The 27,028-nt window shown below is 41.4% G+C and overlaps 1 protein-coding gene across 2 annotated transcripts in view; it reads right to left on the bottom strand.

Moving 5' to 3' along the window:
- Positions 1 to 9,475: 9,475 nt before the first annotated feature.
- SUSD1 (sushi domain containing 1) overlaps positions 9,476 to 27,028 on the bottom strand; it is a 110,516-nt gene continuing 92,963 nt past the window's right edge. The window contains exons 15-17 of one of the 2 annotated variants that reach the window (XM_012768928.2): positions 25,034 to 25,073; positions 13,954 to 14,047; positions 9,476 to 13,603 (exon numbers count right to left, since the gene is read on the bottom strand). In XM_012768928.2, coding sequence (XP_012624382.2) covers position 13,603; positions 13,954 to 14,047; positions 25,034 to 25,073 — 135 coding nt within the window. In that variant the 3' untranslated portion in view covers positions 9,476 to 13,602. Of the gene's footprint in view, positions 13,604 to 13,953; positions 14,048 to 14,332; positions 22,826 to 25,033; positions 25,074 to 27,028 lie in introns of those variants that run through there. The other variant, XM_076008927.1, reaches the window with a different exon arrangement.

Below are 27,028 nucleotides of genomic sequence, written 5' to 3' on the forward strand. Positions count from 1 at the left end.
GAGCAAGACCCCATCTCTACTAAAAAATAAATAAATAAAAAGAAATTAGCTAGACAACTAAAAAAATATATAGAAAAAATTAGCCGGGCATGGTGGCGCATGCCTGTAGTCCCAGCTACTCAGGAGACTGAGGCAGAAGGATTGCTTGAGCCCAGGAGTTTGAGGTTGCTGTGAGCTAGGCTGACGCCACGGCACTCTAGCCCAGGCAACAGAGTGAGACTCTGTCTCAAAAAACAAAAACAACAACAAAAAAAAAAACTGAAAATAAAGAAAAGAACTTTATACTGTAGCAAGGAAAGGCCTCAACATAGTACTATACACTCTGAAGAATTCAGTCAGATATAATGTCAATTTGAACAAATTAAGAGAGGCCATGACCTATACAAATCTCTAGTTCATGAGCACGGTGCAGTGTGCCAGGTCCTAAGTGTAAGAATTCCAAAGGATCCCACCAATACCGTGTGCATGCTAGGAGCCTGGGCAAACCGCTGGGGCCGCCTTTGGGCACATTGACCCATCATGATGACTAAGGAATGTGGTGTTGCAAGAGATACTGTCCTGCCAAGCATGCCATTTCTTCTTCATCATCATTTTCTATCAGATTGGAGCAGTGTCTGGAAGCAAAGTCTACTTCACAATCACAGGAAACGTTGAACAATCCCATGCTGGTACGGTTGGAAAACCAGATGGGATAAGACAGATAATTCCTATGCTATTTAAACCGTTCGAGAGCAGAGAAAAAGGAAATTCTTGCCAATTAGCAAAAACCAATATATTGTTCTTTTATATACATAATACCTAAGAGAAAACTAGAGATATCTCAAAATTGGTTTTTAAAAAGTTCTTAATAAAGTATTAGCAAATAGAATCTCAATACGCCATGACTACAACTGTTTATTCCAAGAATGGAGAGGTGGCTAAATATTAAGTAATCTATTCATGTGGATGAAAGGAGGATAGAAGCAGATGATTGTATTGGTAGGTATCAACAAAATATTTCATACAATTTGGTGTCCATTCCTGATAAATACTCTTCGTGAAATGGGATTAGGTGAATATTTCCTTAACAGCAAAACAAATCTTAAACCAAAAGCTGATATCATGCTTAGTGCTGAAGCATGTATAATCTCCGTGGTATGATATTGCTATTCCGTGACAGACATTGCAATTAGACAAGAGAACAAAATAATAGGTTTAAATATTGGCATGAAGAAAACAAAACTTGCAGATAATAGAAAGTCTAACAGACTAATACTACTGAAACGTAAGTCTAACAGACTAATACTACTGAAACGTAAAAGAGTAAAAGATAGTTCAGAAAGTTTTCAGGATATAATATAAATATTCAAAAATTGAAAGTCTTATAACGTTTTAAAAATATAATCCAAAATTAATCTATTTGTGAAAGTATAAAATGCATACAAATAAATTTTAATTATTTGAAAAAAAAAGCACAGATATTTCCCAAGAAATAAAAATATGTCACCAAGTGAAAAGACATACCTTATGAGTGAAGAGAAATATTTAGTACAGAGTAAAATATGAATTCTTCCAACATAATCTAGAAAATAATCATATTTCTAGTCAAAATCCTTCACACACAAACATGCAACATATACACACAACACATTCACAACACACTCAACTCTCACACACACACAGCTTGGGCAATTTTTTGCAGGCCTGTGTGCGTGTAGCCTGTACCTCCTCACTGTGCTGCTCAGCTCTAAGCTTTGCGTTCCATCTGGATCCAGAATAATGCTTGTGAATACTACAGTCATGGTGGAGGCATGTTCTTCCTGCCCACCCGGGTGGACTCTGTACGTAGAGTCACACGGAAGCCTATTTTCTAGTTCAAGTCATAGGAAAGGCCTTCCCTCCCTTTGCACAGGGGCTCTGTTTTTGTGAAACAAAGTCAGGGTCTGCTATGTGCATACCTGATGTCCAGTCCCTCTCTGTCGTTAGGTCACCTGTCTTAGTCGTTGAGGGTATTAGAAAACTCCTCCTCCCCTCACCAATTTTGTCCGGTCTTCGCCGGTAATTGAGAGACAGGTTCTTATTCTGAGGGGCTGCATTGAAGGCCACCAGCCAGACACTACTGCAGACCATAAACTGTCCTACAACAGCTTTTCCAGCCACAGAAACAAGGAAGCCCCAGAATGCAGATATGCACAGAATACGGCCCCTGCTGTCAACAGTCACTGGTGGGGTGGGGACTTCGCAGGACAACAATGCTGTGGCTGCTCCAAATATGGTTGGAATTCCTCTTTGAAGATTGCATCATAGCCCGCAGCACATTTTTTTGGTATTCTGAGTCTGCAAATGAAATCCTTTTTAGATTGTATTTGAGTTTTAGAAATAGATAAAAGCCATTTGCCACTTACTCCAGTTTATTTTAAAAATTAAAAAAAAAAAAAGAAATGTCCAGCTGGATAAATTTTAATTGTATATATTTTATATGCATATATAATGTTTTTACTTATTTAGGGATGTAGAGATATAGAAAACGGTGAGATAACAAGACCAATCGATGTTCTTCAGTAGCTTGTAAATACCACTCTAAAGGCAATTCCCGAAGGTGACCACTGAAGATTTTTTTTAAACACTATTAGTATCACTGGAATAAATGTTTAGTCTTTCAAAGTAACTACTTGGAAGGACAAACATAATTTAGATGAATATCTAGTATGTTTCAAGGAAGTCTCTTTAGAGTCATAATTTGTCTAGAAGATGTTTTCTTTTTATCTCTTGCATTATCCTGGATAGAGCTGGAGCCCATTCTACTAAGTATCCCAAGAAGGGAAAATCAAACATCACATGTACTCACCATCAAATTGTTATTTACTGACTTAACTGACCAACACTTAAGTGCACATATAGTGGTAACATTCATTGGGTGTCAGGCAGGTTGTGGGGGGCGGAGGGGTGGGCATAGTCACACCTAATGGGTGCACACAGTCTGGGGGCTGAACATGCTTGAAGCTCTGACTCAGGTGGAACAAAGGCAATCTATGTAACCTAAACATTTGTACCCCCGTCATATGCTGAAATTTTTTTTTAAAAGGTTAATTCCAAAAAAGAAAAGTTATTTTGAAAGGCTTAATAAGCAAATCTTGCCCATCCTTTACCCACCTCCCTGTACCCCTCAACACTCAGCCCATCCAATTCACCACCAATTTCTTCATTTTTACTTTGATAATGTCTTCCTTACATTACATCCTTCTCCTCTAGACCCCCAGCTCAGTCTTTAAGGTAGCTCTTCTTGCAGTTTCATGCTTTTGTTCACCTTCTTGCACACACATTCATGCACATGGGGATTGCTGGAATTTCCCTCCTCCTATTCTCTGCTTGACAAAACCCTTCTAATCCTTCAAGGTCAGCTCCAACTCCACCTGTGTGGCCTCTGCAGGCCTCCTGCATGCATCTTCTCAGTTGTTACTCTTGTTACTCTGTGAAGTGTAAAAACTCCATCACTGAAAGAGCTGAGGAAGGTGTTTGTTGCTGGGTGTCGTGAAATGAAGGTTGGGCTGATTTCTCAGTCACAGAGGAAATTCGGGGTGAAAATTAAAGCAAATGACATCAGTTCACTTCAGTTGAGTAAAAGTTCAATTTGCTAATAATGAATGTTAAATTAACAACAGAAAGAACTGAATTTTATACTTCCAGTCTCATTCCTTTGAAACCTGGGTACACTCAGTAAAGAGAACACAGATCTAGTCTTCCTTTGGGTTTAAGAAATATGACTCAAAGAGATGTGATCAATTGGAGGCCATTCATTAGAGAACAGGAAAATTAGGCAAAAAAAGAAAAAAAAATAGCACCTGGTAATAGAAAGGTTGACGATGCATGCTCCATGAGCTAGGATGAACATCACACCTGTCCTTTTGATAGTGAAAATTTTGGTCAGCTGTCTGATGTCTGCATTGGAATTTTCTACCCCAGTGTTCTCATGTTCTTCATTTGTTGCTTCATTTTCTCTGGTGTGAGAAAATGAAAATACAGGTATGACACCAAAAGCACAGGCAACAAAAGCAAAAATAGACAGATGAAATTACATCAAACTAGAAAGTTTCTTCACAGCAAAGGAAATAATCAACAAAATGGAAAAGCAACCTACAGAATGGAAGAAATATTTATGAACCATATATTGATAAAGGGTTAATATCCAAAATAATATATAAGGAATTCATGCAATTCTATATAGTAAAAAAAAAAAAAAAAGCAAATAACATGACTTTTTAAATGGGCAAAGGACCTTAATAGATATTTTTACAAAGACATACAAATGACCAACAGGTATATGAAAAGATGTACAACATCACTAATAATGAGGGAAATGCAAATCAAAACCACAATGAGATATCATTTCACACTTACTAGCATAGGTATGATAAAAAGTTGAAAAAACGGCCGGGCGCTGTGGCTCACGCCTGTAATCCTAGCTCTTGGGAGGCCGAGGCGGGCGGATTGCTCAAGGTCAGGAGTTCAAAAAACCAGCCTGAGCAAGAGCGAGACCCCGTCTCTACTATAAATAGAAAGAAATTAATTGGCCAACTGATATATATATAAAAAATTAGCCGGGCATGGTGGCGCATGCCTGTAGTCCCAGCTACTTGGGAGGCTGAGGCAGGAGGATCACTCGAGCCCAGGAGTTTGAGGTTGCTGTGAGCTAGGCTGACGCCACGGCACTCACTCTAGCCTGGGCAACAAAGCGAGACTCTGTCTCAAAAAAAAAAAAAAAAAAAAAAAAGTTGAAAAAACAAGTGTTGGTGAGGATATGGGGAAAAAGAAAGCCTAGGCCGGGCGCGGTGGCTCATGCCTGTAATCCTAGCTCTCTGGGAGGCTGAGGCGGGCAGATCGTTTGAGCTCCGAAGTTCAAAACTAACCTGTGCAAGAGTGAAACTAACCTGTGCAAGAGCAAGACCCCGTCTCTACTATAAATAGGAAGAAATTAATTGGGCAAGTAATATATATATATATATATATATATATATATATATATATATATATATATATATATAAAATTAGCCAGGCATGGTGATGCATGCCTGTAGTCCCAGCTACTTGGGAGGCTGAGGCAGAAGGATTGCTTGAGCCCAGGAGTTTGAGGTTGCTGTGAGCCAGGCTGAGGCCACGGCACTCACTCTAGCCTGGGCAACAAAGTGAGACTCTGTCTCAAAAAAAACAAAAAAAGAAAGACTTGCACGCTGTTGATGGGAATGTAAATTGGTGCAGCCATTATCTAAAGCAGTATAGAGGTCTCTCAAAAAATTAAAAATAGAACTACCATATGATCCAGCAATCCAACTTCTGAATCTATAACCAAGGAAAATGAAATCAGAATGTTGAAAAAATACTGCACTCCCATATTTATTGCAGCATTACTCACAACAGCCAAGATAATGGAAACAACCTAAGTGTCCATCAATGAATTAATGGATAAAGAAACTGTATATATATATATATATATCATGTACATATATGTGAATATTTTTTAGCCTTAAAAAACAGAAGGAAATCCTGCCATTTGTGACACCATGGATGGACATTATTCTAAGTGAAATAAGCCAGACACAGAAAGACAAATACTGCATGATCTCACTTGTTGATGAAATCTAAAAATGTTGAACTCACTAGAAGCCATAGAAGGGTGGTTACCAGGGGCTGGGGAAATATTGGTCAAAGAGTATAAACTTCTAGTTATAAGATGAATAAGTTCTAGAGATCTAATGTACAGCAAGGTGACTGACTATACTTAATAATAATGTATTGTATACTTGAAATTTGCTATGAGAGTAGATCAAGTGTTCTCATTACACACACGTTTCTGTAGTGCAGTTGTTATCACGTTTGACACACACACACAATGTGAGGTGGTGGATATGTTAATTAGCTTGATTGGTAATTATGTCACAATGTATACATATATCCAATCATCACATTATACACCTTGAATATATACAAGTTTTATTTGTCAATCATACCTCAATAAAGCAGGACAAAAAATATAAAACCATTTGAATGGAAATTAAAAAAAAATACAAGAGTGACTTCCAGATAAAAATATCAGCAGATTTGCTATGAAGTATCTAATCATTTTCCCCCTGCAAGAGGATCTTACAGTTTTTCTGATTGATGTGTGCTATTACATAGTAAGCCTATTAACTCTTTGTTAAGCATATGTATTGCAAACAGTTTTCCCCAAATGGCTAGACATTGATTCCCATGCTTCCCTAATAATCCATCATTTCCCGTTCATTTGAAATTGCCACCAAGGCTTTATTCTTAGCAGGGAGGACTTGTACTTCTCTAAGTGACAGGCGCTAAGAGTGGGCTCAAGGGTAGACCCAGAATAACTGCACGTCGGTAAGACAACAACATTCAGGAACCTAGTAGTTTTTTAAAAAAATGAAAACTGTAGTGATTTAGCAACCTTATTTCTAGGAATAATGGAAAAATAATCTCCATATGTTGGTCTCAGAGTACATGGCAAAAACGTTGAGTTTGGAACATTTCCAAAATACAGTATAACTCAGACTAACTTCAGCTATGATTTCTGTCACTGTGCATCAGATTCCATGTCTTTGTGTTACAGATGATTAAAAACCAAGTGTCCTTTCATTATACACACTCCTTATACATCTTTATAAACAGAAATAAATGGCTCTATCACTACCCTTGCATTGGTGTTCCCGAGGAATCGCATCAGAATTAAATTGGAAATTCACTAAGATCAGAGAATTTGGGAGCTTCTGAGCTGGAAAACACTTGAAAGTTCAGTATAGCCAGGCACCTTCTCCTTTTGACTCAGTCTCAGGCTCTAATTTCATTTGGAAAGTACCTGCTTGAAAGTTGTTCCTTCCTGTTGCTTGGTTTAGACAATTTCTTTTCCTCTACCAGTTTACCAGAAAGTATTAATAGCATGGTGGTTGACCAAGCAAGCAATTATGCAAAGCAGAAGTCATATATTAATAGTAAAAATGGTAAATCAGTTTGAAGCATTTTTATTAGAGTCTCCCTAAGTCAGTGTAATGCACAGCAGCAAACCAGGGGTATTAATAGTATCAACCATATCTTTTTGGGAAACTGGTTATGCCTCAGTGATTGAGGACAAGCTGACCAAGCTGGGTGGTCAATAAAGGGCCAATGGGCAACCCAGTTGCAAGCAGGAGCTGAGGACAATGACCTGGTCAGCCTTAGAAAGCTAAGTGTACAGTACAATCAATACAGACCATAGTCATGGGCCAAGGGTGGAGTAACCATGGTCAGACCCCCAAGGCACACGGTCAACTGCCCAAGGCTGTTCAGCAATATGTATCTCTCCAACAAAGGTGCACTGCCTCATTCCCTCCAGAAGTGGCTCTTCGTTTTTTTATGTCATCCAGTGACAAGCCTTGGTCTTCCTATGCCCGGCTCTTGCTAAGATTCACATGCCCTCGGAGCCAGATCTCCTGGATGGGTTCCAGCTGTGCATCTAGCTCCACCCCTGTCTGAGTGGCGTCTCTGCAGAAGACTGTGAGGGGCCGGGGCAGGGCAGCAGCAGCCTGCAGGCTCAAGGAGAGGAAGGAGGGCAGTGTCTGCAGACACGAGGGGAAGTGGAGGGAAGTGGCTGCCAGCAGCGTGTGTTACAGGTGGAGGCCACAAGCTATGGTCTCTAGAGGTCAGGATGGAGACCGCTCCTTTTGCCTTGGTGGTTTTCCTTCAGTCTCCGTCTAATCCAGGGAACTGTTTCAGAGGCACCAAACTCAGACTGACATTCAGGCCAGATGACTAGGCATTCATTGTCCACAAAAAATCTGTTAAGAATGCCCATGAATGCAGATCACAGGAAACCAAGTCAGACTCACTGAAAGGCACAGTGTCCTTGGACAGAGGGAGTCACAACACCCCCAGCCACAGCTCATCTCTGCTGCACATGGCTGCTGCCAAGGCCTTGGCTAGGGAGGGTCCCAGGGTCTGAGGACTGAGGAGGATGTTTGTGCTCTCTAGCACCAGTCCCCAGAGTTCTCACCACCCTCTGGAAGCTCTGCATCTGCTCAACGTTGCCTTACCTGCCAAGCCCATCAAGACTCAAGATGGCCACTCCCAGAGACTACAGCATGGAGCTAACCCTTCTTATCCACATGCTAGGCTCTCCCCATTTGTTAAAGCTGGGCTTTTGCAGCCAAGCTCACAAACCCTGAATCCTGCTAAGCCAAAGTCTAGGGGATGGGACACATGCCTATGGACCCCCCAAAATTGTGCCTTTCTCTCTCCCAAATCTCTGTGCCATCTAAGTGAATGCATGTGGTCAAAGATGAGAAAAAACTGGCAGACCCAGTGTGCAATGGCTATTGGTCACCTCTATCCCAGGCAGCTTTTGCACCTCTCCCTAGAAAGAAGAGACTCATGCCCCAGGCTTTTGCTATGAAGTCAATTAGCTCTGCCAGTAGGACCCAGGAAATACTGTGGTTGAATTTAAAGTTTACAGTTGATTTTTTTTTCTTTAGTAACATACAAGCAGAGTTCTAAAATGACCCTCACAATCAATGCCCCCTGGTGTTCAGAGCCTGTATATAATCGCTTCCTCTTGAGTCGGATTTGCTTCTAACCAATAGAATACGGCAAAGGTGAAGGTGTGTTTCTTATTCTTTGAAGCATATTTTCATATCCTTTGACCTCCACATTGGGCTCTTTTTGTTTTGTTTTAAACAGAGTCCCAAAAAACGGAGAGGTACTTGGTTCCCGAGTACTCCCATATTGTAAAATGAGGATTTCCAAATTATCTTGTGACCCTTAGCCCAATACCTATTCAAGAATACAAAGTGGTTCAAATTTTAAAAGGTACAAAGAAAGAAGTTCTTCGCAGCGAGCTGCTGGGGTGTGCCCACTTGCTCTCCACACCACAGTGGTGGAGGGCAGGGGGTCCCTCAGCACAGCCTGGACAGAGGAGCTTCCAGGAGCCCTCCACTCAGACTTTGGCTTGTGTCCCCTAAAGCATCAGAGGGCACAGTGGCCTAGCATCTGATTCCAAGGACAAGAAACCCAAAGGTCAAGAGACTGAGGCTATAGGCCTAGTGGCAGGCCAAAACAAATAGAAGCAACCTACATTTCCACTAGCCGGAGGACAAAGGATCTAACAGGTAAGAAAATTAAAGTCTGTGGCTGGAGCTACCCATGATGGCAGGGCAGTCCTCCACTGGTATGCCAAGGATCCGTGAGTTTTTGTGGGTCAAGTACATACCCTGGAAAGTAATTATGCTTGAGGAGCCATTTTGATGTGACTTTTCCCCAAGAAGGCAGACTGCCAGAGCAAAAGAACTGCAATGATGCAGCAGTAAGAGGCTATGGCCTGCACTTTCAGGGGCAGGAGCTGAGGAAGCAACCCAAGAGGTCAGGATAACCAGACATAAAATAGCTAGACATACAAAAGATTCGTATGAATTACGTTGTAAGTTGGAAACCAGAATATTCTAGGCAAGAGACACATACCATGTTCTGTGACAGGAGCACTCTTTATTTAACACATCCCTCCCCAAAATACTAAGATTTGGTGTTGGGGGGGGGAGTGTTGAGAGGGAAACCTTGGCCAAATATTTCTTTAGTTTATGTATAATAAATATGTACACATGAATAAATATGTAATAAAACCTGAGAACACTCTGAGAATTAACAGAAAAATAGAACTTACTCTCGCTTGGTATTTTTAAAAACCTATTTTTAAGTTATAGTAGGTAGGTGGTATTGACATAAAAATAAATCAGTAGAAAAGAGAAAGTTCAGAAATAGACTTTAGTATATGATTCATTATATGATTTCAAATCACCAGGGGGAAAATGTCAATGAATAAGACAACTAGCTAACCATTTAGCAAGAATTTTAAAAAGACACACCCTCTCCCCCCACCCACCCTGCAATCTCACTCTCTATACTAAAATAAATTTCAGATCAACTAAAGATTTAAGTGTTTTTTTAAAATGCTAGATTATATTTAGTACCTTGACATTGGAAGGTCCCACATAAGGAAAAAGACTGATAAATTGGACTATATACATTTAAAATTTCGGTATAGCAAAATATAACACAAACAAGGTTAAAACAAGGTTAAAAAAACAAGGTTATTGTCTCTAGAAATGATAAACTAGAAAAATTGTTTACAAAATATGACAGCTAAGCACTGAAATTGCTATGATATAAAGATATAAATCAACAAAAGACGAATGGCCAAGTACTGAGAAAAAAGGCAGTTCACAAAGACAGAATTACAAACAGCCAATCAACATAGAGAGATGCAAACAAAACATTGAAACATAATTCTTCACCTACTACATTAATCAAGATTAATAACATCAACAATGCTCAATGGTGGTGAGGCTTCCTGCTGGTGAGAGCGTAAACTGGCATAAACTTTTCTGTGAAAATCCTCCAGCAATATGTAGTACAATGTCAAATGTGTATAGTTTCCATTCCAGCAATTTCACTTCTAGGAATTTAGCCTAAGTGATAATTGCATACATTTATACAGACTTGTATAAGACTAATAAACATCTAGAAACACTGAAAATGCACAATGCATGACAGAGTATTCAATAAATTATGGTGCAAATTTATAAGGCAGTCATTATTGACATGAAAAATATGCATCGAGGAAATGTTGACGAGTAAAAGAATCATGTTACAAAACCACGTGTCGTTTTACTCCTCTTTGGTAGCCCTGAGTTATGCCCCAAATGTACAGATATGGACATACACACATACACATACCACACCAAAATGATTCGCTCTCTCTGAAACAAGAGCACACACTGCTGTTTTAAGTGACTTGCTTCACTGTATCACTTGCCCACAAACTGGGGCACACCCTCCTTCCCCTCCAAAAGCAGGCACTTCAGTTTAGCCAACAGTGGATGCGGTAGGTCCTTACAATGCTATTTGATTGACTGCTGATCACTGGTTTTCTCTTAGAAAAATAGAATGGAAAACCAGAAGGTTTACAAATTCAGAATGTGAGGTTAGCAATAAATAGGGAACACTGAGAATTCTTACTTCCTTCAAAATCAATTTAAATATTAACTTTATTCCAAGCTAATGTGGAATTTCAAGATCATCACTTCCGCTCTGGTCTCACATTAAGTGCCCAGCTGCAATTTCATGTCTTGAGTCAGAGAATAGACTATCACCTATTCCCCCTAATTAACCTCATCTATTGGCTTGATTATTTGTGGCTCCTTCTAGAAAGGATGGGTGGAGGTACATTACAGTGAAAAGATACACATAAGAAGACACATGTGCTATAATAAAAGCAACAGTTTATATATGTACATACGTAAAATTTAAAGGTCAGACTTTCCCAGGAACCAAAAAGGCTATTCACAGATCAGCTCAGTGGCTAGCTCGAGGGCTATGAAATGCCAGGAAAGAGAACCAGACTTACAGTCAGAAGACAGCCCCACAATTCAAGTATTAACACTGAGCCATTTCAAATAGTTAGAAGAAATAAAAAACTTGACACTTTTGCTATTTTAGTAATTTTACATGAACTGCTTTTACTTTTCTGCACTGTACCCAGAAGTTGATATTTTACTCAATATTTAGTCAGTTATTTTAGCCAGAAATTTTTGGATACTAAGCAAATGGGATTTCTTCCTTTCTATGACAATTATGCTTCATTGTGCATGGACAACTGCATCTTTAGCAGTTGATTCTAGAGCTGGACATTAAGGGGCTATAGAAACATATGCCATTTACAGAACTGGTAAAAATAAAATAAAATAAGAGGGAGAGGCTCAGATTCTCTTCTGATAGAGATGGGCTTTGAGGGAAAATCCTTACTTGTCCGAGGCCCTGCCCTAAACTAACCACAATAATTTGTAATGATTCCAAATCTAGTTCTGGAGCTGTGAAAACAGTATGAGTGTGAATCGTTGTATGCCAAAATTAAAAATTGAGAGCAGTGTATTAGTTAAAAATTGAGAGCACTGTATTAGTCTATTGAGATCTCTGCTCTATTAACTCTCCTAAGATGAGAGCAGGAAGGGTTTCAAAGGTTGATCCTAAGTTGTAGTCTGGGAGGTAGTACCTGAGAGGTCAGAGGTCAGTCATTCCTGGTACTGCCTAGTACAGGGAGGGGCCAGGGGCTGACAGCTGGCATTGGACACTCAGGGGTCAGGATATTTCCTCCCTCCCTCCAACTCTTCCCAATTAAGTGGATACTCTTTGGGCTGCCCCTGCCCAGGGTAGAGCAGCTTCCTGGGCAATTTCCACTGATTTCTATTGTCTCCTCAGCTGCCCACAAGCCCAGGCTACTCAGACTCATCCCCCACCCACGCCCAGCAGGCGGGCACAGAACACACCCACCCAGCACATTGCAAAGAGTGTCTCTTTTTCTCAGGACTGCATTCGTATGTGCTGTACCCTGAGGTTGTGCAACACTAACTGTTCCCCTGTCCCCTCTCACGTGGCTTTTCTTCTCTAGGTCTGGCAAGCGAGGAAGGTGGCGAGATGCCGCAAGCCTCTTTCTTCTCCATTAGTCTCTTACTGAGCCTTGGAGTTAAACTGTCAGAGAGGAAAGTTAAAGAATATTGATTCCGGCCTTAAAAGTCAAATCTAATACACTCCATCTGTAGACTCAGCATGTGAACAGCAGGCCCGGCACTGCTCACCTCCGATGGTTCATGATTCGTGACATAGTAACAGTCAGGGTTACTGCAGTTGTAGATAAAAGGGATGTCACCCCCATCGCGGCCCCTCCCTTGCAATACACGTGGACCCTGGGCTGGCCATGGGCTCAGTGCTGTTTTAACCCATTGTTATTTAATACTATACTACCACTGAATCCCAATTTGTAAAGGAAGGACAGAGCACATTTAGGAGATGCTCAATAATAATAATAATAAAAAAAATTAACCAAGGGAAGAACAATCTTAATTATAGGATATTTTTACTTTTGAATATATAGGACAATGGGAATTGTATCAAAGCAATACTGCCTAACAGACACGACAGGGAACTTATAGGCGTGGCCGGGCTAGTATATTTTCTAATTAGAGTACCAGCTAATTGTAGGGAAAGGGCTGCTACTAAAGACCTTGGAATGTTTGCCCATGTCACTGTTCTCTAACCTTTTCAATGGCCTCCTTCATGAAGTCAAACTCTAGCCCAAACTTAAGCCCATCTCATTGCGTACCGTGAAAGAATGGATTCTGAATTAATGAACAGAGGTGCGGTATAAAGCAGAATGCAGAGACTCCTGCATTCCGTGTCCAGAAGAGCTGATTCTCAGACATCACTCAGAGCAAGTCCCAGCCCAGACCCATGAGATCTGTAGGCTGTGGTCCATGTCACATTGTACATCAAGGGGCTCAAGTTCACAGACACAGAACTGGCCGTGTGGCAGGGAAGATGTCAGCAATTGCTGAGTGTTATCCCTTTGGGGGGCATCCATAGGGATAGCCACCATCTTGAATCCAGGAGTGGGGCCAAGCTGGGAGTGAAGAAAGTTGCAGGCCCACACACCCCCTTGGGTGGAAGTCACACAGGGTCTCTCTGTGCAGGGGCCTGAGAAGCTGTTGGAACACCTGTCCCAGTGGCGGTGCTGCTTTCCCATACAGCGCCCATCTGCAGTCTAGACATGGAGGAGGAAAAAAGAAGAGACAAATAATGAACACCCTGGTTTTCCCACTGTGCAGCCCGGCGTACAGCTCACACACACGCTCATGGGAGGGGGCGAGCATGGAACATCAGCCGCCCCTCTGTGTGTGGCCAGGACAGTCATCACTGTCCCCACGCTCTTCCTGGGCCAGGAGAGGAGGACAGGGTCAGTCATGCCTCCACCTGCTGAGTGTGCTCCGTGGAGCCCAGGACACCCGCCGCCCACACCCCCTTTGCCTCCCATCCTCCCCAGCTGTTGTTCATGACTCCAACCCACCCTCCCCTCCATTCCACTCATTTCTGACAAACGACAGCCTCACATACCACACTGCTGAGAAGGAGAGGAATGTGAGCACGATCACGACAGCCATGGAGCCCAGTCCAACACCCACCATCTGCTGCACCGTGAGTGACGAATCTGTGGGACAAAACCACAGGCTGAGCCCAGAGTGCACCGCCCTGCAGCCCTCCCGGGAGGCGCAGACCCGACTGTGCTCCTTCCATCTGAACCCAGGGCTGGGCCCCACACAGCGAAGAAGAATCCCAAGAATGCCCAGAGTGCCTTCATGCCCCGAGTTGGCCCTGCGGATGTGGGGGCTCAGGAAACCACAATTCCAGGGTATTTCTGAAAAGGAAATGTAAAACCAGAGCCTACTAAAGTTACAGGGAAGAAAAAAACTGATGCTGTTGCGCAAAACAATACCACACAACATGCTGCTTTTCTGTGGTCCTCTCTCAAGTCAATTACACTTGATAGATTTCTATGGAGGAATCTCTGCATGGAGGAAGAAGTCATTCTGACATCATTTGAATTTTGGTTCCACCCAAGATCAAAGCAGATTAAAAAAAAAAAGAAAGAAAGAAAATGAATTTTGGTTCCAAAAATGATAATTAGCTCCAGTGGTCAAACATAGCCAACAAATATCCTCTGTTAAATAAAGTCATTGTCTCTATACTTCAACAAGGATCATACCACCCTGCTCTGCTTAGCAGGTTGCCACGAGGATAAAATAAGAAAATTGATGTAAAAGCACTTTGAAAGACATACTTCCTATCGGGAATCATCACATGCCAAGTCCAGAAGTTCCCTGTTTATAAACTAAAAACTCCCACAATTGAGTTGCCCATTTGGGCCAAGTGACTGAATCAGAGCATCATGTTCTAGACTAGGGCAAAGTTTCATTTTAATTTGCAAACACTTATTTAGCACTTACGATGTGCCAGACACTGTTCTAAGCACCTCACAAATATTAACTCATTTAGTCTCCTAACCGCTGTTTACAGTGGGGTGCTATTATTATTGCCTTTTTACACATGAGGAACCAAGGCATGGAGTGTTGAGCAGAGCTCAGAGCTCTACGACGCTATTGGAAACTCCACAGAGCGCCCTGAGCCAGCAAGAGCAGCGTGGAATTCACTTCTTGCCAAACAGCCCTGTAACATCCATTACCTCAAAAAAGGCTGTCAAGAGACTTTCTAGAAAAACATGGATATATTGCTTGCTTGCTTTTCATATTCATATGAAAATGGTCTTGACACTTTAAGAAGCTAGATTATAAAATGGAAGGCGGTACAGTAATTAAATTAGAAATTATTAATAGTAAAGAAAGACATGAGGAGTGACATGTTAAATATTGAAATAGCACAGTATCAATACAGAAATGAATGCATTGGAACAAAATAGAAAGCCTAGAAACAGAGCCAAGTGTATCAAATAATTTCAAAGCTTGAATACTGGAGTCAGCTGTCCAAGTCTTTATCTGAACATCACCACTCCCTAACTATGTGACTTTAAGCAAGTTATTCAGCCATTCTGTGCCTCAGTTTCCACACTGAGGGATGTTATCATAGCATAGGAGTGATAATAACAATATCTACCTTACAGGGTTGTTCTGAGAAATAAATGAGTTAATACATGTTAGAACAGTGCCTGGCTCAGAGTAAGCAATAAGCAAATGTTAGATCTTGTTAATCTTTGTTGCTAGTGTTGTTTTGATACTGGTTCAAGTCATTGGGGAAATGATAAATTATTCATAACTAGTGTTGAGAAAATTGGCTAACCATTTAGAATAAAATAATTTCAATCGATAGAGCTTATACCATACACCAAAATAAAATCCAGATGGATTAAAGACTTACATTGAAACCTGAAAGAATTAGAAAATGTTAATGAATATTTATCTAATATTAAAGGAGGTAAGAATTTTCTAAGCATATTCATTAACACAGAAACCTTAAAATTAGAGAATGAGGAACTTAGCCACATTAAAAAGCATACATTTTTTATAACAAAAACTATGCCAAATAAGCAACATTAAAAGACAAATGGCAAACTGGATAAAATATTTGGAATAATAGGTAAGGGGTTAACATACAAATAATGGTACAGATTAATAAAGAGAAGACAAATGCCCCAATAGTAAAATGAGCAAATTCTATGAAAAGGCAAATCACATATAAAACATGATTGCAAATGATGGATAAACCTTTGATCAAATTCTCTCTTCTAAGTAATGAAAATGTAAATTAAAACACTGATACGCCATTTTTGTGCACTAAATTATCTAGTTTAGTTTGTGGTTTTTTAAGAGAAAACAGCATTGGAGATGGTGGAGGAGCTGATACTCTCCGAGACTTCCATCCACTCTACCTAATATTCCTCCCAACTTTTATCATTACTTTTTTCTCTATATTTTCCCCTCTATATTCTGCATATATTTTAATCATTGATTGATGAAAATGTTGAACTGAAGATGACGGTGGACAGAGATCCATGTCATGCATATTCTTGGATTTCATATCAACTCATTAAGTTATTAATAACTATTAATGAGTTGATATCAACCATGCATACTCAAACAGCTTGTTTCTAAGCCTACACACAGCCCTCATGTCCCCACATTATCCACAAGAGCATTGTTAAATGTTTGCTGAAGTCAAAATACATTATGTCTGCCATATTTTTCTGACCAATTACTGACTCTGTACAAGAAGAAAAGGAAAGAGCATTATGCAGATAGAGCTGGAGCCCATTCTATTACCGTGTTTCCCCAAAAATAAGACCCACCCATAAAATAAGCCCTAGCAGGATTTCTAAGCATTTGCGCAATATAAGCCCTACTCCAAAAATAAGACCTAGTGACGGGCGTGGCTACACAGCCTATCTGCACAACCTATGCATTTCATCACAGAGCGGTAAAGAAGATGAGCAGCCCTTCTCATCTGCCCCATCGTGACAGCTACTATCCCAGAGGTGACTGGAAATGTGCGGGCAGCCCCACCAAGGTGGGCTCCCCTTGTCAGGTCCCGGCCATCCTGTGTGTGCTACAAGCTGAGGCTTTGAGGGGAAAGTCTCCTTAGTGAAGCGAGGAGCAAGACTCTCCGCTTTAGGTATTGTGTGTCCCCAGGGGGAAGAAGGAAAGCTGTGGCTGCCATTTTACTCAGCACTGTGGGCCTCTCTTACCCCCCACAAACACCAGGGAATAGGGGGAAAGCTTCAGCAAGCAGTCTCCTACTGAGCCCAGAAAGATCATTTCTGCTCCACTGTGCAGATTGGACCCAGTGCTCCCTGGATCTCTGATAAATAAGCCAGCCCTACTCCTTTAATGAGAGCTCTATTGCTCAACATGAGAGACTGGGGCCAATGGTTCTAAAGGAAGTAGAGTCACAAGAAAATCAGGATGGAATTCGGAGTTTGGAGAGGTATGATGATATTCAAGAAGACGACTTAACTTATTTGAATAAATGTACATTGTTTTACCGTACTTAAAAAAAATAACACATCCCCTGAAAATAAGCCCTAGAGTGTCTTCTTGAGGAAAAATAAATATAAGACCATGTCTTATTTTCAGGGAAACACAGTAAGTGAAGTATTCACAAGAATGGAAAAGCAAGCACATGTACTCACCATCAAATTGGTATTAACTGATCAACACTTAAGTGCACATATAGTAATAACATTCACCGGGTGTTGGGCAAGTGGGAGGGTAGTGGAGGGGATGGGTATATACACACCTAATGGGTGCACCATCTGGGGGATGGACATGTTTGAAGCTCTGACTCAGCTGGAGCAAAGGCAATATATGTAATCTAAACATTTGTACCCCCATAATATGCTGCAATTTTTAAAAATTAAAAAAAAAAAAAAGAAGGAAAGAAATCCAACCTAATATGCTCTTAGAGCTCCCCGGGAGCTTCTGCTGTTTCTACCAGGGAAACACAAGTTTCACGTGAAGACCTTGTCTGGCCTTGACTTAAAGTTATCATCGCGTGTACTTCTGGTGGCTCTTCCTGTGTACTAATACAAAGTTCCCTGTTCTTTGCTCATCTCTAGTCTTCTTACATCTCTGCTTTTCTTCAAGATCTCTCAAAGATCACTGGTAATGGTTTGTCCACCTCATTCGAAAATTATATGAACCTGCTAGAATGTGCTTCAGCCAGGTTGGAAGACTTGAAGCTATGTAGGGTAGTTAGCTCTTCCCTTGCCTGCAAATACCCACTCACAAACCAATAGGACAGAAGCAACGCAGGAGGTGAGGAACTTGACTTTCTCTTGACGATCAATCAGCAGGATCCACCCTAAACGGTGGGTGGAATTATTCTTTATTTTGCACATAGTATTGAGAAAATTATCTTTATTTATTCTGCATAGCACAATTTGGGTTTTGGCTCCAGGCATGATTCTTGCTGGTAGAACAGTTCCTGGTTACACGTCTTTTTGTCTGCTTTGCATGTGTACTCTGAAAATCTGAGTCAATCTAATCAAATGTTCTCATGGGTGTAGCCACACAGCCTTCTTGAGGGACTTCTGTCATTAATTCCTTACTAAGAGAATTTACGAGTGGCCAAAGGAATTGTATTTTTTATAGCCACGCCATCCTCTGGTTACCTGCCCTTCTGTGGTCTCATGCCATGGAATCATGTTTGTCTTTCTTCTGAATCACTTGTATAATAGTCTTCAGAAACCCAACTGAGTGAATCATGTGTTATATCCCAGATCAGTTACTCATTCTCAGAGAAAAGGAGTCTATTAGGACTAAACTCCACCATTCTCTTTACGGTGGCTCCATAAAGCTAGTGCTCCGGAGGAGTGATGGGGCCTCTTTGGGCTTATCTTTAACCCTTTCACTGATGGGGATATCACAGGTGCTGAAGAGGAAGTTAGAAAGATCCTATTCCTACTCTCAGACTTTGTAACAGCTTGAGGACTTCGTATGAATTGTGGACATTATTTTAAGATTTCACACAGGCATGGTCATTTCCTGAAAGCAACAATTCTGTTCTCCAAATGGTACAAATAATTAGCCCAGTGGCTTATATTTAGTGTGTTAAATTTCTCTTTGCTATTCTAAGGTCTTTTCACTTGAGTTCCCTTCAAAGCAAGAGATGGTAAAGGAGATCAAAGTAGAAAATTATTTTGGAGATAAGTAATACTTGATAAATCAGCAACACTATTGTATTCCATTTTTATTGCAGCTTAACAAATTACATAAACTTAGGTACCTATATCCCATTTATTAGCTCACAATTTTGTGGGTTAGAAGTTAAGGTACATCATGACTAGTTCTCTGCTCAGGGTCTGAAATCAAGGTCTCAGGTGGATTGCATTTCCTTCTCGAGACTGGAGAAGAATATTCTTTCAAGCTCATTCAGGTTGTTGGCTAAATTCATTTCCTTGCTGCTATGGTTTAAGTCTGTACCCTTCAAAACTCATTTGAAACTTGATCCCTAATGTGGTGGGCTTGGGAGGTGGGGCCTAGTGGGAGGTATTTGGGTCCTGGAGGCAGAGCCCTCATGAATAGATTAATGCCCTCATGAGGAAGTAAGTTCTCACCCTGGAGGGACTAGATTCCTGGGGAGTGGGTTGTTATAAAAGTGAGTTCAACTTCCTAGACTCTCTCTTGCATCCTCTCTCACCATGTAATCTCCTTGCACATATCCACTGACTTTTCCACTTCTCCACCATTGTTTTGACCCAGCATGTGGCCCTCATCAGAAGCAGGACAGATGCAGCACTATGCTCTTGAACTTTCCAGCCTGCAGAATCAAGAGCTAAATAATTTTTTCTTTATAAATTACCCAGCCTCTGGTATTCTGTTACAGCAACACAATAATGGACTAAGACACTTGCAGTTATAAAACTAAGGTCCCTATTTTCTTACTGGCTGTCAGCCAGAGGCTACTCTCAGTTCCTACAGGCCACCTGCATTCCTGGCCACGTGAGCCATCCATCTTCTAGCCAGCTGGAGAATTTCCCTGTGTCAAATCCATCTCAACCTCTGAATCTTCAACTTCCCCTATCTCTGACTCTAGATACATTTAAAGGGCTCCTGTGATTATGTAAGGCCCATTTGGATAATCGCCTTATTTTAGATCTTAATTACATCTTCAAAATCCCTTCACAGCAACAACTAGAATAGTCTTTGCATGAATAACTAAGAGAAGGTAGGTGTAACCAGAGACCAGGAATTTGGGAAGCCATCTTAGTACTCTGCCCACCACAACTGTAGAGTTTAAAATGACTGTGCGTGTGTGCATATACATATAATGCACATATGTATACATATAGACTAGGTTTATATATTGATGTAAATCTTCACTAGCATATTTTATCTGATAAGCATTTCACCTACTATGCTTCATTTCCCATAAAACTAACTGCTGCTGCCCCAAAATCATTCAGCCAAATTCAGAACATTCTGATTGAGGACCTAACGCATGCCAGCCTCTGTTCCTGCTCTTTAAAGGCTTTCTGTCTCGAGGGTTTGGAATCTAACAGGAAAAGACAGAACAAGTGCATACCAGTTGCTCTAAAGCAAGGGTCTTCAAACTGCGGCCCGCTGAGGACATTTATCCAGCCTGCCCAGTGTTTTTGCCGCCGCTGCCTGTCCTGCTTAGCAGCCAACTCACCCCGGGGCCACAGTGCACATGTGTGGAATGTGAGCTGCACTCTCCAACGGCCCTCCAACGGTCTGAGGGACAGTGAACTGGTCCCCTGTTTAAAAAGTTTGAGGACCCCTGTTAAAGCATGGCAGAATGGCCAAAGAGAGGGAGATCCCGTCCTGTTGAGGAAATAAGAAAAGCTTCAGGGAGGAAAGGGCATTTGATTCTAATCTTGAAGAACAGGTGGAGTTTGTAATAAGCAGAGATTCACAAGCAGGTGAAAGGCAACCCAGGTAGAAGTAATCATACATGCAAAGACATTAGGAGGAAAAGTATGGGCCACTTCCAGAGAACAGCTGGCAGGTCAGTTTGAATGAAAAGAGTGAGAGATGCAATTAGAAGAGTATGTTGGTGTCAAAAGAAGGCCTTGGAAGCCAGGCTGAAAAATAATGGGGAACCCATGGAAAAATCAGAGAAAAGTAATAAAATCAGTGCTGCAGTTTAGAAATGAGTCAGGTGGTGGTATGTAGGCTGAAGAGGAAAATCCTGAGCTCTTTTGATAGGAGATGAGAAGGGAGAATTTTCCCAGTCATCCATGCTGCAGGTATGAAGGCCTATGTTCAGGGAGTGAACACAGAAATAAAAATCAGGGTGCGAGATGTGAGCTAAAAGAGAAAGGGGAGTCATCACGAATGACTCAGAGGTTTCATGCTACGACTGGAGAATGTTCCCGGATTACAGCTTATTATCATCTCACATATATCAAATGACTTTGCTTTGTGACTCAAGAAATCACAGACTCGTAGTACCTTGTGGCTGGAAGTGATCTCAGACATCCCGGAAAGAGGGGATTGAGAACCGGCCAAGTTAAATATCATTTCAAAGACATTCGGCTGATTAGTAGCAGGACTCGGGCAAGTAAGCCCAGGCCCCTGCATCTTCCATCAAACCAACTGCTGCTTTCCTGGTAATCAACACAAAGCTTTTTTAGAGGCTATATCCAAAAGGTAAATAGCATGATTTGTCTCTGGGCAAAGGCCAGAATGGGGCTGACTGAGGCTTGGCACAGGTGATTTGGAACAATTTCAGGACTAATTTGCATTCCAGCTCTCTCCGAATTACTTTCCAAAATGGCAGTCTCCAAAATATTTTGAAAAAGTTGACCGCCTGAGATGAGTACACAACACAGGTAAATTTTACACATAGGTGAGGACTAAACTCTGATCTTTTTCTTTTGCTAAAAACTCCTTCCTAAGGAGGCCAGCTGGGTCAGGCTGACAAACGATAAATTCCCACTAAGCGGTTTTTGTTAACCAAATAAAGCAGTGGTTTACTTCCCAACCTGATTCTGGTATGGCATTAACATCACCTAAAAGATAAGAGGCCCCTATCATAACTCAAGCATCCTAGCAGATGCCTATTCGTAAATTTAAAGCATCTTAAAGCATCCTAGCAGGCACCTATCATAAATTTAAAATTTCCTCCTGTCTGGACCTCCCAGAGTGCTCACACCCTTATCTTAAAATAAGCACATCCTTTCTGGTCTTCTAGATAAAGTCTAACTCTCTCAGCCAATTGCCAGCCAAGAAATCTTTAAACCCACCCCCGCTTGGAGATGTCCCACCTTTTTGGGCCAAACCAATGTATGCTTCTCATGTATTGATTTGTGACTTTGGCTGTAACCCCTGTTTCTCTGAAAATGTATAAAACTAAACTGTAACCCAGCCACGGCGAGTCCACTTGCCCAAGGCCTCTTGGCAGTGGCTCCGGGTCATGGTCCTCAAATTTGGCTCAGAATAAATCTCTTTAAAATTATTTTACAGAGTTTGGCTTTTTTCCATTGACATAGGTAAACGTATGCTAGAATGGCCTTCAGAATTTCGACAGAACAGTGGGTTTTCTATTATCTTCCAGAGCTTTCCAGTGGTTTCAGTTCAAAGGCTCAAACTCTCAACATCGGTTCTCAAGCTGAGGGGAGACAAGACAGCACTGCCAAAAGCCATTTAGGTATTTCCAAAGCAAAATCTTTCCTGTTAACTTAATCATAGCAGAATGGCTGCAGCCGGCTCTTTGGCTATTTCTTCTACCCAGTTTGAGTGTTTTCCAATCATACCAAACAGTTGCTGAGTGGAGTGGATTCTGGAAGCTATCGTTTCTGTGTCTGGAAGCTTGCACATCTTGATTCTTTTGATACAGGCACCTCTTTTTCCTTGTGAGAACGCCATTCCCGCCCCTAGAGCTTTCGGGGACGGAGTGGCAAAGAATTTTCTGAATGTTGGAATGTGTGGTTGCTTCTCATGGCCTTCATTAATCCCTACAAGAAAGGGAGTGCGGCCCATCTGCACACAGAAACAGAACAGCACAGCAGTCCAAGATGGCTGACGGGCAGGTAACCCGCCTTGCCTGGCTGAAACGCAAAGTCCTCTACCCTTGTGTAAGTTGGTTTAAGGAGAGTGAAAAAGGATGGGAAATAAGATTAGAGGAGAAACAGACGAATGGAGGAAGCCCAGGAAGCCCTCTGAAATATTTCCTGCAAAGTACCCTCTACTGACAGGATAACGAATCCCCCATTGTAAAGTGCCATCCCCTGGACTCCTCCTAAAAGCGAAGTTATAAGTTATACCAGCGCTTTCTCACCACACCAGCCTATTGTCTTCTGCCGCTCTGAGGTAGGGAACAGGATGTAAGGGGTTAAACTGATGCTCCAGGCTGAGGGCAGAATTTCTCGGCCTGTTGCTCCAACTCATAAACCACAAGGAAGAGGTCCAGATTCGAAGGTCATAAACTTGACAAGATTTCTGGTATTAGCTACAAACTAATGGAATTCCTGGGACTCAAATCCACTGGCTGGCTGCCTGTTGGTTTTAAAGATATGTATTGTACTGCCAGGGAAATCCCAAACCTGGCAAACAAAGACCTGTGACTGCTCCAACCCTGAGGCACTTCCCCCGCCTGGATAAACTCTGCCAAGGGAAGGAGATGCAAGAGCCTTCCCACTGCGTCTCTTGGGAAAGGCTTTGGAGGAAATGGACAAGGAGCACTCTCCATCAAGCAGGCCCAAACTCAAGGACCAAGTGACCCATTCTGCTGCCGGGGCAGGGGATGTCTGCGTTTCCTGTCCAGCAAGAGGGGATCATTGTTATAGACCCCCCCAACCCTGACCACTGTCCATTGCTTGATCTTTTTCTCCTTTCTAAATGAGAGTATTTATTGTGGTTATCCAGTTTTCCCTTTCATATTATATATACTGTGGTTTGAGGACGGTTAAATTTGCCGTTTAGTCACAGACTGCTTATACAGAGCATGGGAAGCACATCTGGACTTGATCAAAGATTCCTGGTCTTGGAGCCAGATGCAATAACACCCCCACCTTTGAGCTGTCTTCCAGGAGGGTTCTGTTTTGGACTGTACCTAGGGATAGTTCCATTTTGCTAATGGAGGATATCTTTCTTAATATTATTAATACATGTGTGTGCATATGCCTCACAGCCACATGGTAGGAGGTAGCAAATCATTGTAGCTTTTGTTTTGATCTGCCAGCATGTTTTCCTATGCCCCTTTTCTTTTTTTTTTTTTTTTTTTTTTTTTTTTTTTTTTTTTTTTTGAGACAGAGTCTCACTTTGTTGTCCAGGCTAGAGTGAGTGCCGTGGCGTCAGCCTACCTCACAGCAACCTCAAACTCCTGGGCTCAAGCAATCCTCCTGCCTCAGCCTCCCGAGTAGCTGGGACTACAGGCATGCGCCACCATGCCCGGCTAATTTTTTTATATATATATCAGTTGGCCAATTAATTTCTTTCTATTTTATAGTAGAGACGGGGTCTCGCTCTTGCTCAGGCTGGTTTTGAACTCCTGACCTTGAGCAATCCGCCCGCCTCGGCCTCCCAAGAGCTAGGATTACAGGCGTGAGCCACAGCGCCCGGCCTGCCCCTTTTCTTAATGGAGATCTTGTCCCCCTCTCAGTGCAGCCCTAGTAGAGCTATTGATCACACTGCACTGCCCCTAACCAGCCATGAGCAAGCACAAAACCCAAGGTAGGCCCATCCTAGTACCCCATCTCTTATTAACAGTGATGAGGTTAAGTGATTAATGGATAGTCACTTAACTACCCATTAGAAAGAGTTTTTCCCTGAGCTGAAAAACTTGCTGTTCCCACTAAAATTGCTAAACTGGGGCAGCTTGCCATCCCTCCCCATCACACGGCCTATAGGAGGAAAAAATGAGGCCAACTCACACTTAGAAACAAGAGATGGACAGAAAGGGGAGTCCCACTCATGGGATTGAGTCCCAAGGCTCAGTTCTTGGAGTCCTAGCGGTAAAGCTCTTTGTTTAAGTCCATAAGTCCCCACTTACCCACCCTTCCCCCCATTCTTTTCAATTATGGCTTTTTACTTAAGCTAGTAGGAGCTAGGTTTCTGTCACCTGTGACAATTTTAAAAAGCAATCTCCATTAACATAAACTTGATGCAGCAGATTGCACAGAAGAGAAATAAGGACAGCATTCAGAGGCAGAAAATGATCTTACCTTTCACCTGAGCCCAAACTGCACAGGAGCATCTTTTGACCTAAAAAGGAAAAGGAAAACATAGTAACACATTTAACTGGGTGGCACTCAATGTCAGCTTAAATAATATAGTTCGGAAGCTGAAGCACTCTGAGTTTCAGCTTTTTTATCTCTTAATTTGAACTAGAAGATCTTTAAAGTCACATCTATGTCTAATATCTTATGATTCAGAAATCTATCACCCAGTGTCCAAGGGACTGGCATGGGTTACAGGGACAGAAGTGACCCTAAAGATCACTTCTGTAAGTTTCTAATAGGTCTCAGAAAGCACACACTATGGGCAAACAACAGGAGTGGCAAAAAGGTTCATCCCTCTGGCCAGCTCTGAGCAACTGGCACTGATTGCCTGCAGAACTGTGTTGAAAAGGATTCTGAAGCCATATGCAGGTTCAGTAGGAAGTAGTAATTCATGGTTATAGGCAAAACTACGAGAAGTCCTGATATATAATAATATTTCACCCATCTGGATGACAATTGACAACCTCAGTTACCCAAAATATATCCAAAAGTCAAGAAGAAAGCAACAGGAACATGTATGCAAGCCCAACCATGGTAGAAGAAACCTACAGACTCATTGGAATGAAGCACCTTCTCCTCTCCCCTGTCATTATTACATGCATATTTATCTGTAAAAAATGCTGGGATTGCTGTGTACAAGACTCAGCAAAATATTCCCCAGAGGAAGCTGAATAGTGAGAGTTAGAGAACGATTCCTCTAATGTCATCAGGAGATTCTCTTTCAAGTGGTAACTTGGGAATTCTGATTTTTATTTTATTAAACATTGAAAAAAAAATTCAAGCTGAAAATTTTTCGAAAAAGCTTTAAATAGCCATAAGAGTTTGAATGTGACTAAATTTTGCCTTGATGCTAAGTGCAGAGATTAGAAATGGGAAGATAATGTGCAAGAATAACCAGTGAAGGACATATTACAAGACACTGGAGAATCAAAGGGACCTCGAATAGCAAGGCAGTTCCTAGGGAGCGGAGTATATCAAAGGAGAGGAACTGGCAGGGGCCAGGTGAGAAATGGAGTTCATTAAGCTGGAGTGTCTTGATCACATCTGCATTTTGTAAAACTCATCTGGCAGCAGTAGGGAACAAGGAGATGGGTAGAAGAAGAGACAGGAAAATGAGTTAGAAAATTGACATTCAGACAAGAGATGATAAAGTCTAAGCAGTGCAGATTAAGAAGGAGAGGAAAGAATGATTTTCAACAGCACCAAGGTGATAAAATTGCCATGATATGCCGATAGCCAGATAAGAAGGTAAGAAAGCAGGAGGTGACGAGAATTATCCCCAGGTTTCTGTCTTAGCAACTGGAGGCATGGCAATGCTATTTATCAGGACAGATATACAAAAGGAAAAACAAGATAGGGGAGTTCAAAGACTCATATTTCCTGATTTCAAAATTTGCTACAAAGCTACAGTAACTGAAACAGTGTGGACTGACATAAAGACAGACATATGGACTGATGGAATAGAATAGAGAGCCCAGAAGTTAACCCTTGCATGTATGTCAAATGATTTTTAACAGGGGTGCCAAGACCATCCAATGGGGAAAAGACAGTCTTTTCAACAAATGGTGCTGGGAAAACTGGATATCTACATGCGGAAGAATGAAGTTGGACTCTTACTTAACAGCATGTACAAAAATTAAGTCAAAATAGATCAAAGACCTAAATAAATATAAGACCTAAACTATAACAACTATAAAACTATAAAACTCCTGTAAACCCAGAGACTTGGGAGGCTGAGGTGGGAGGATTGTTTGAGGCCAAGATATGGGATCAGCCTTGGCAATATAGTGAAACCCTAGTCTTTAAAAAAAAATAAATCATAGATTCTGGTTACTAGCACTTTATTGGATAAAAGAAAAAAAAAGAGTAAAAATTTAATTAATGAAATAAGAAAAAAATTTAAAAGAAAAAATAAATAAATAAATAAATTAGCTGGGC

The sequence above is a fragment of the Microcebus murinus genome, chromosome 12 (genome assembly GCF_040939455.1).
Source record: "Microcebus murinus isolate Inina chromosome 12, M.murinus_Inina_mat1.0, whole genome shotgun sequence".
NCBI lineage: Eukaryota > Metazoa > Chordata > Mammalia > Primates > Cheirogaleidae > Microcebus > Microcebus murinus.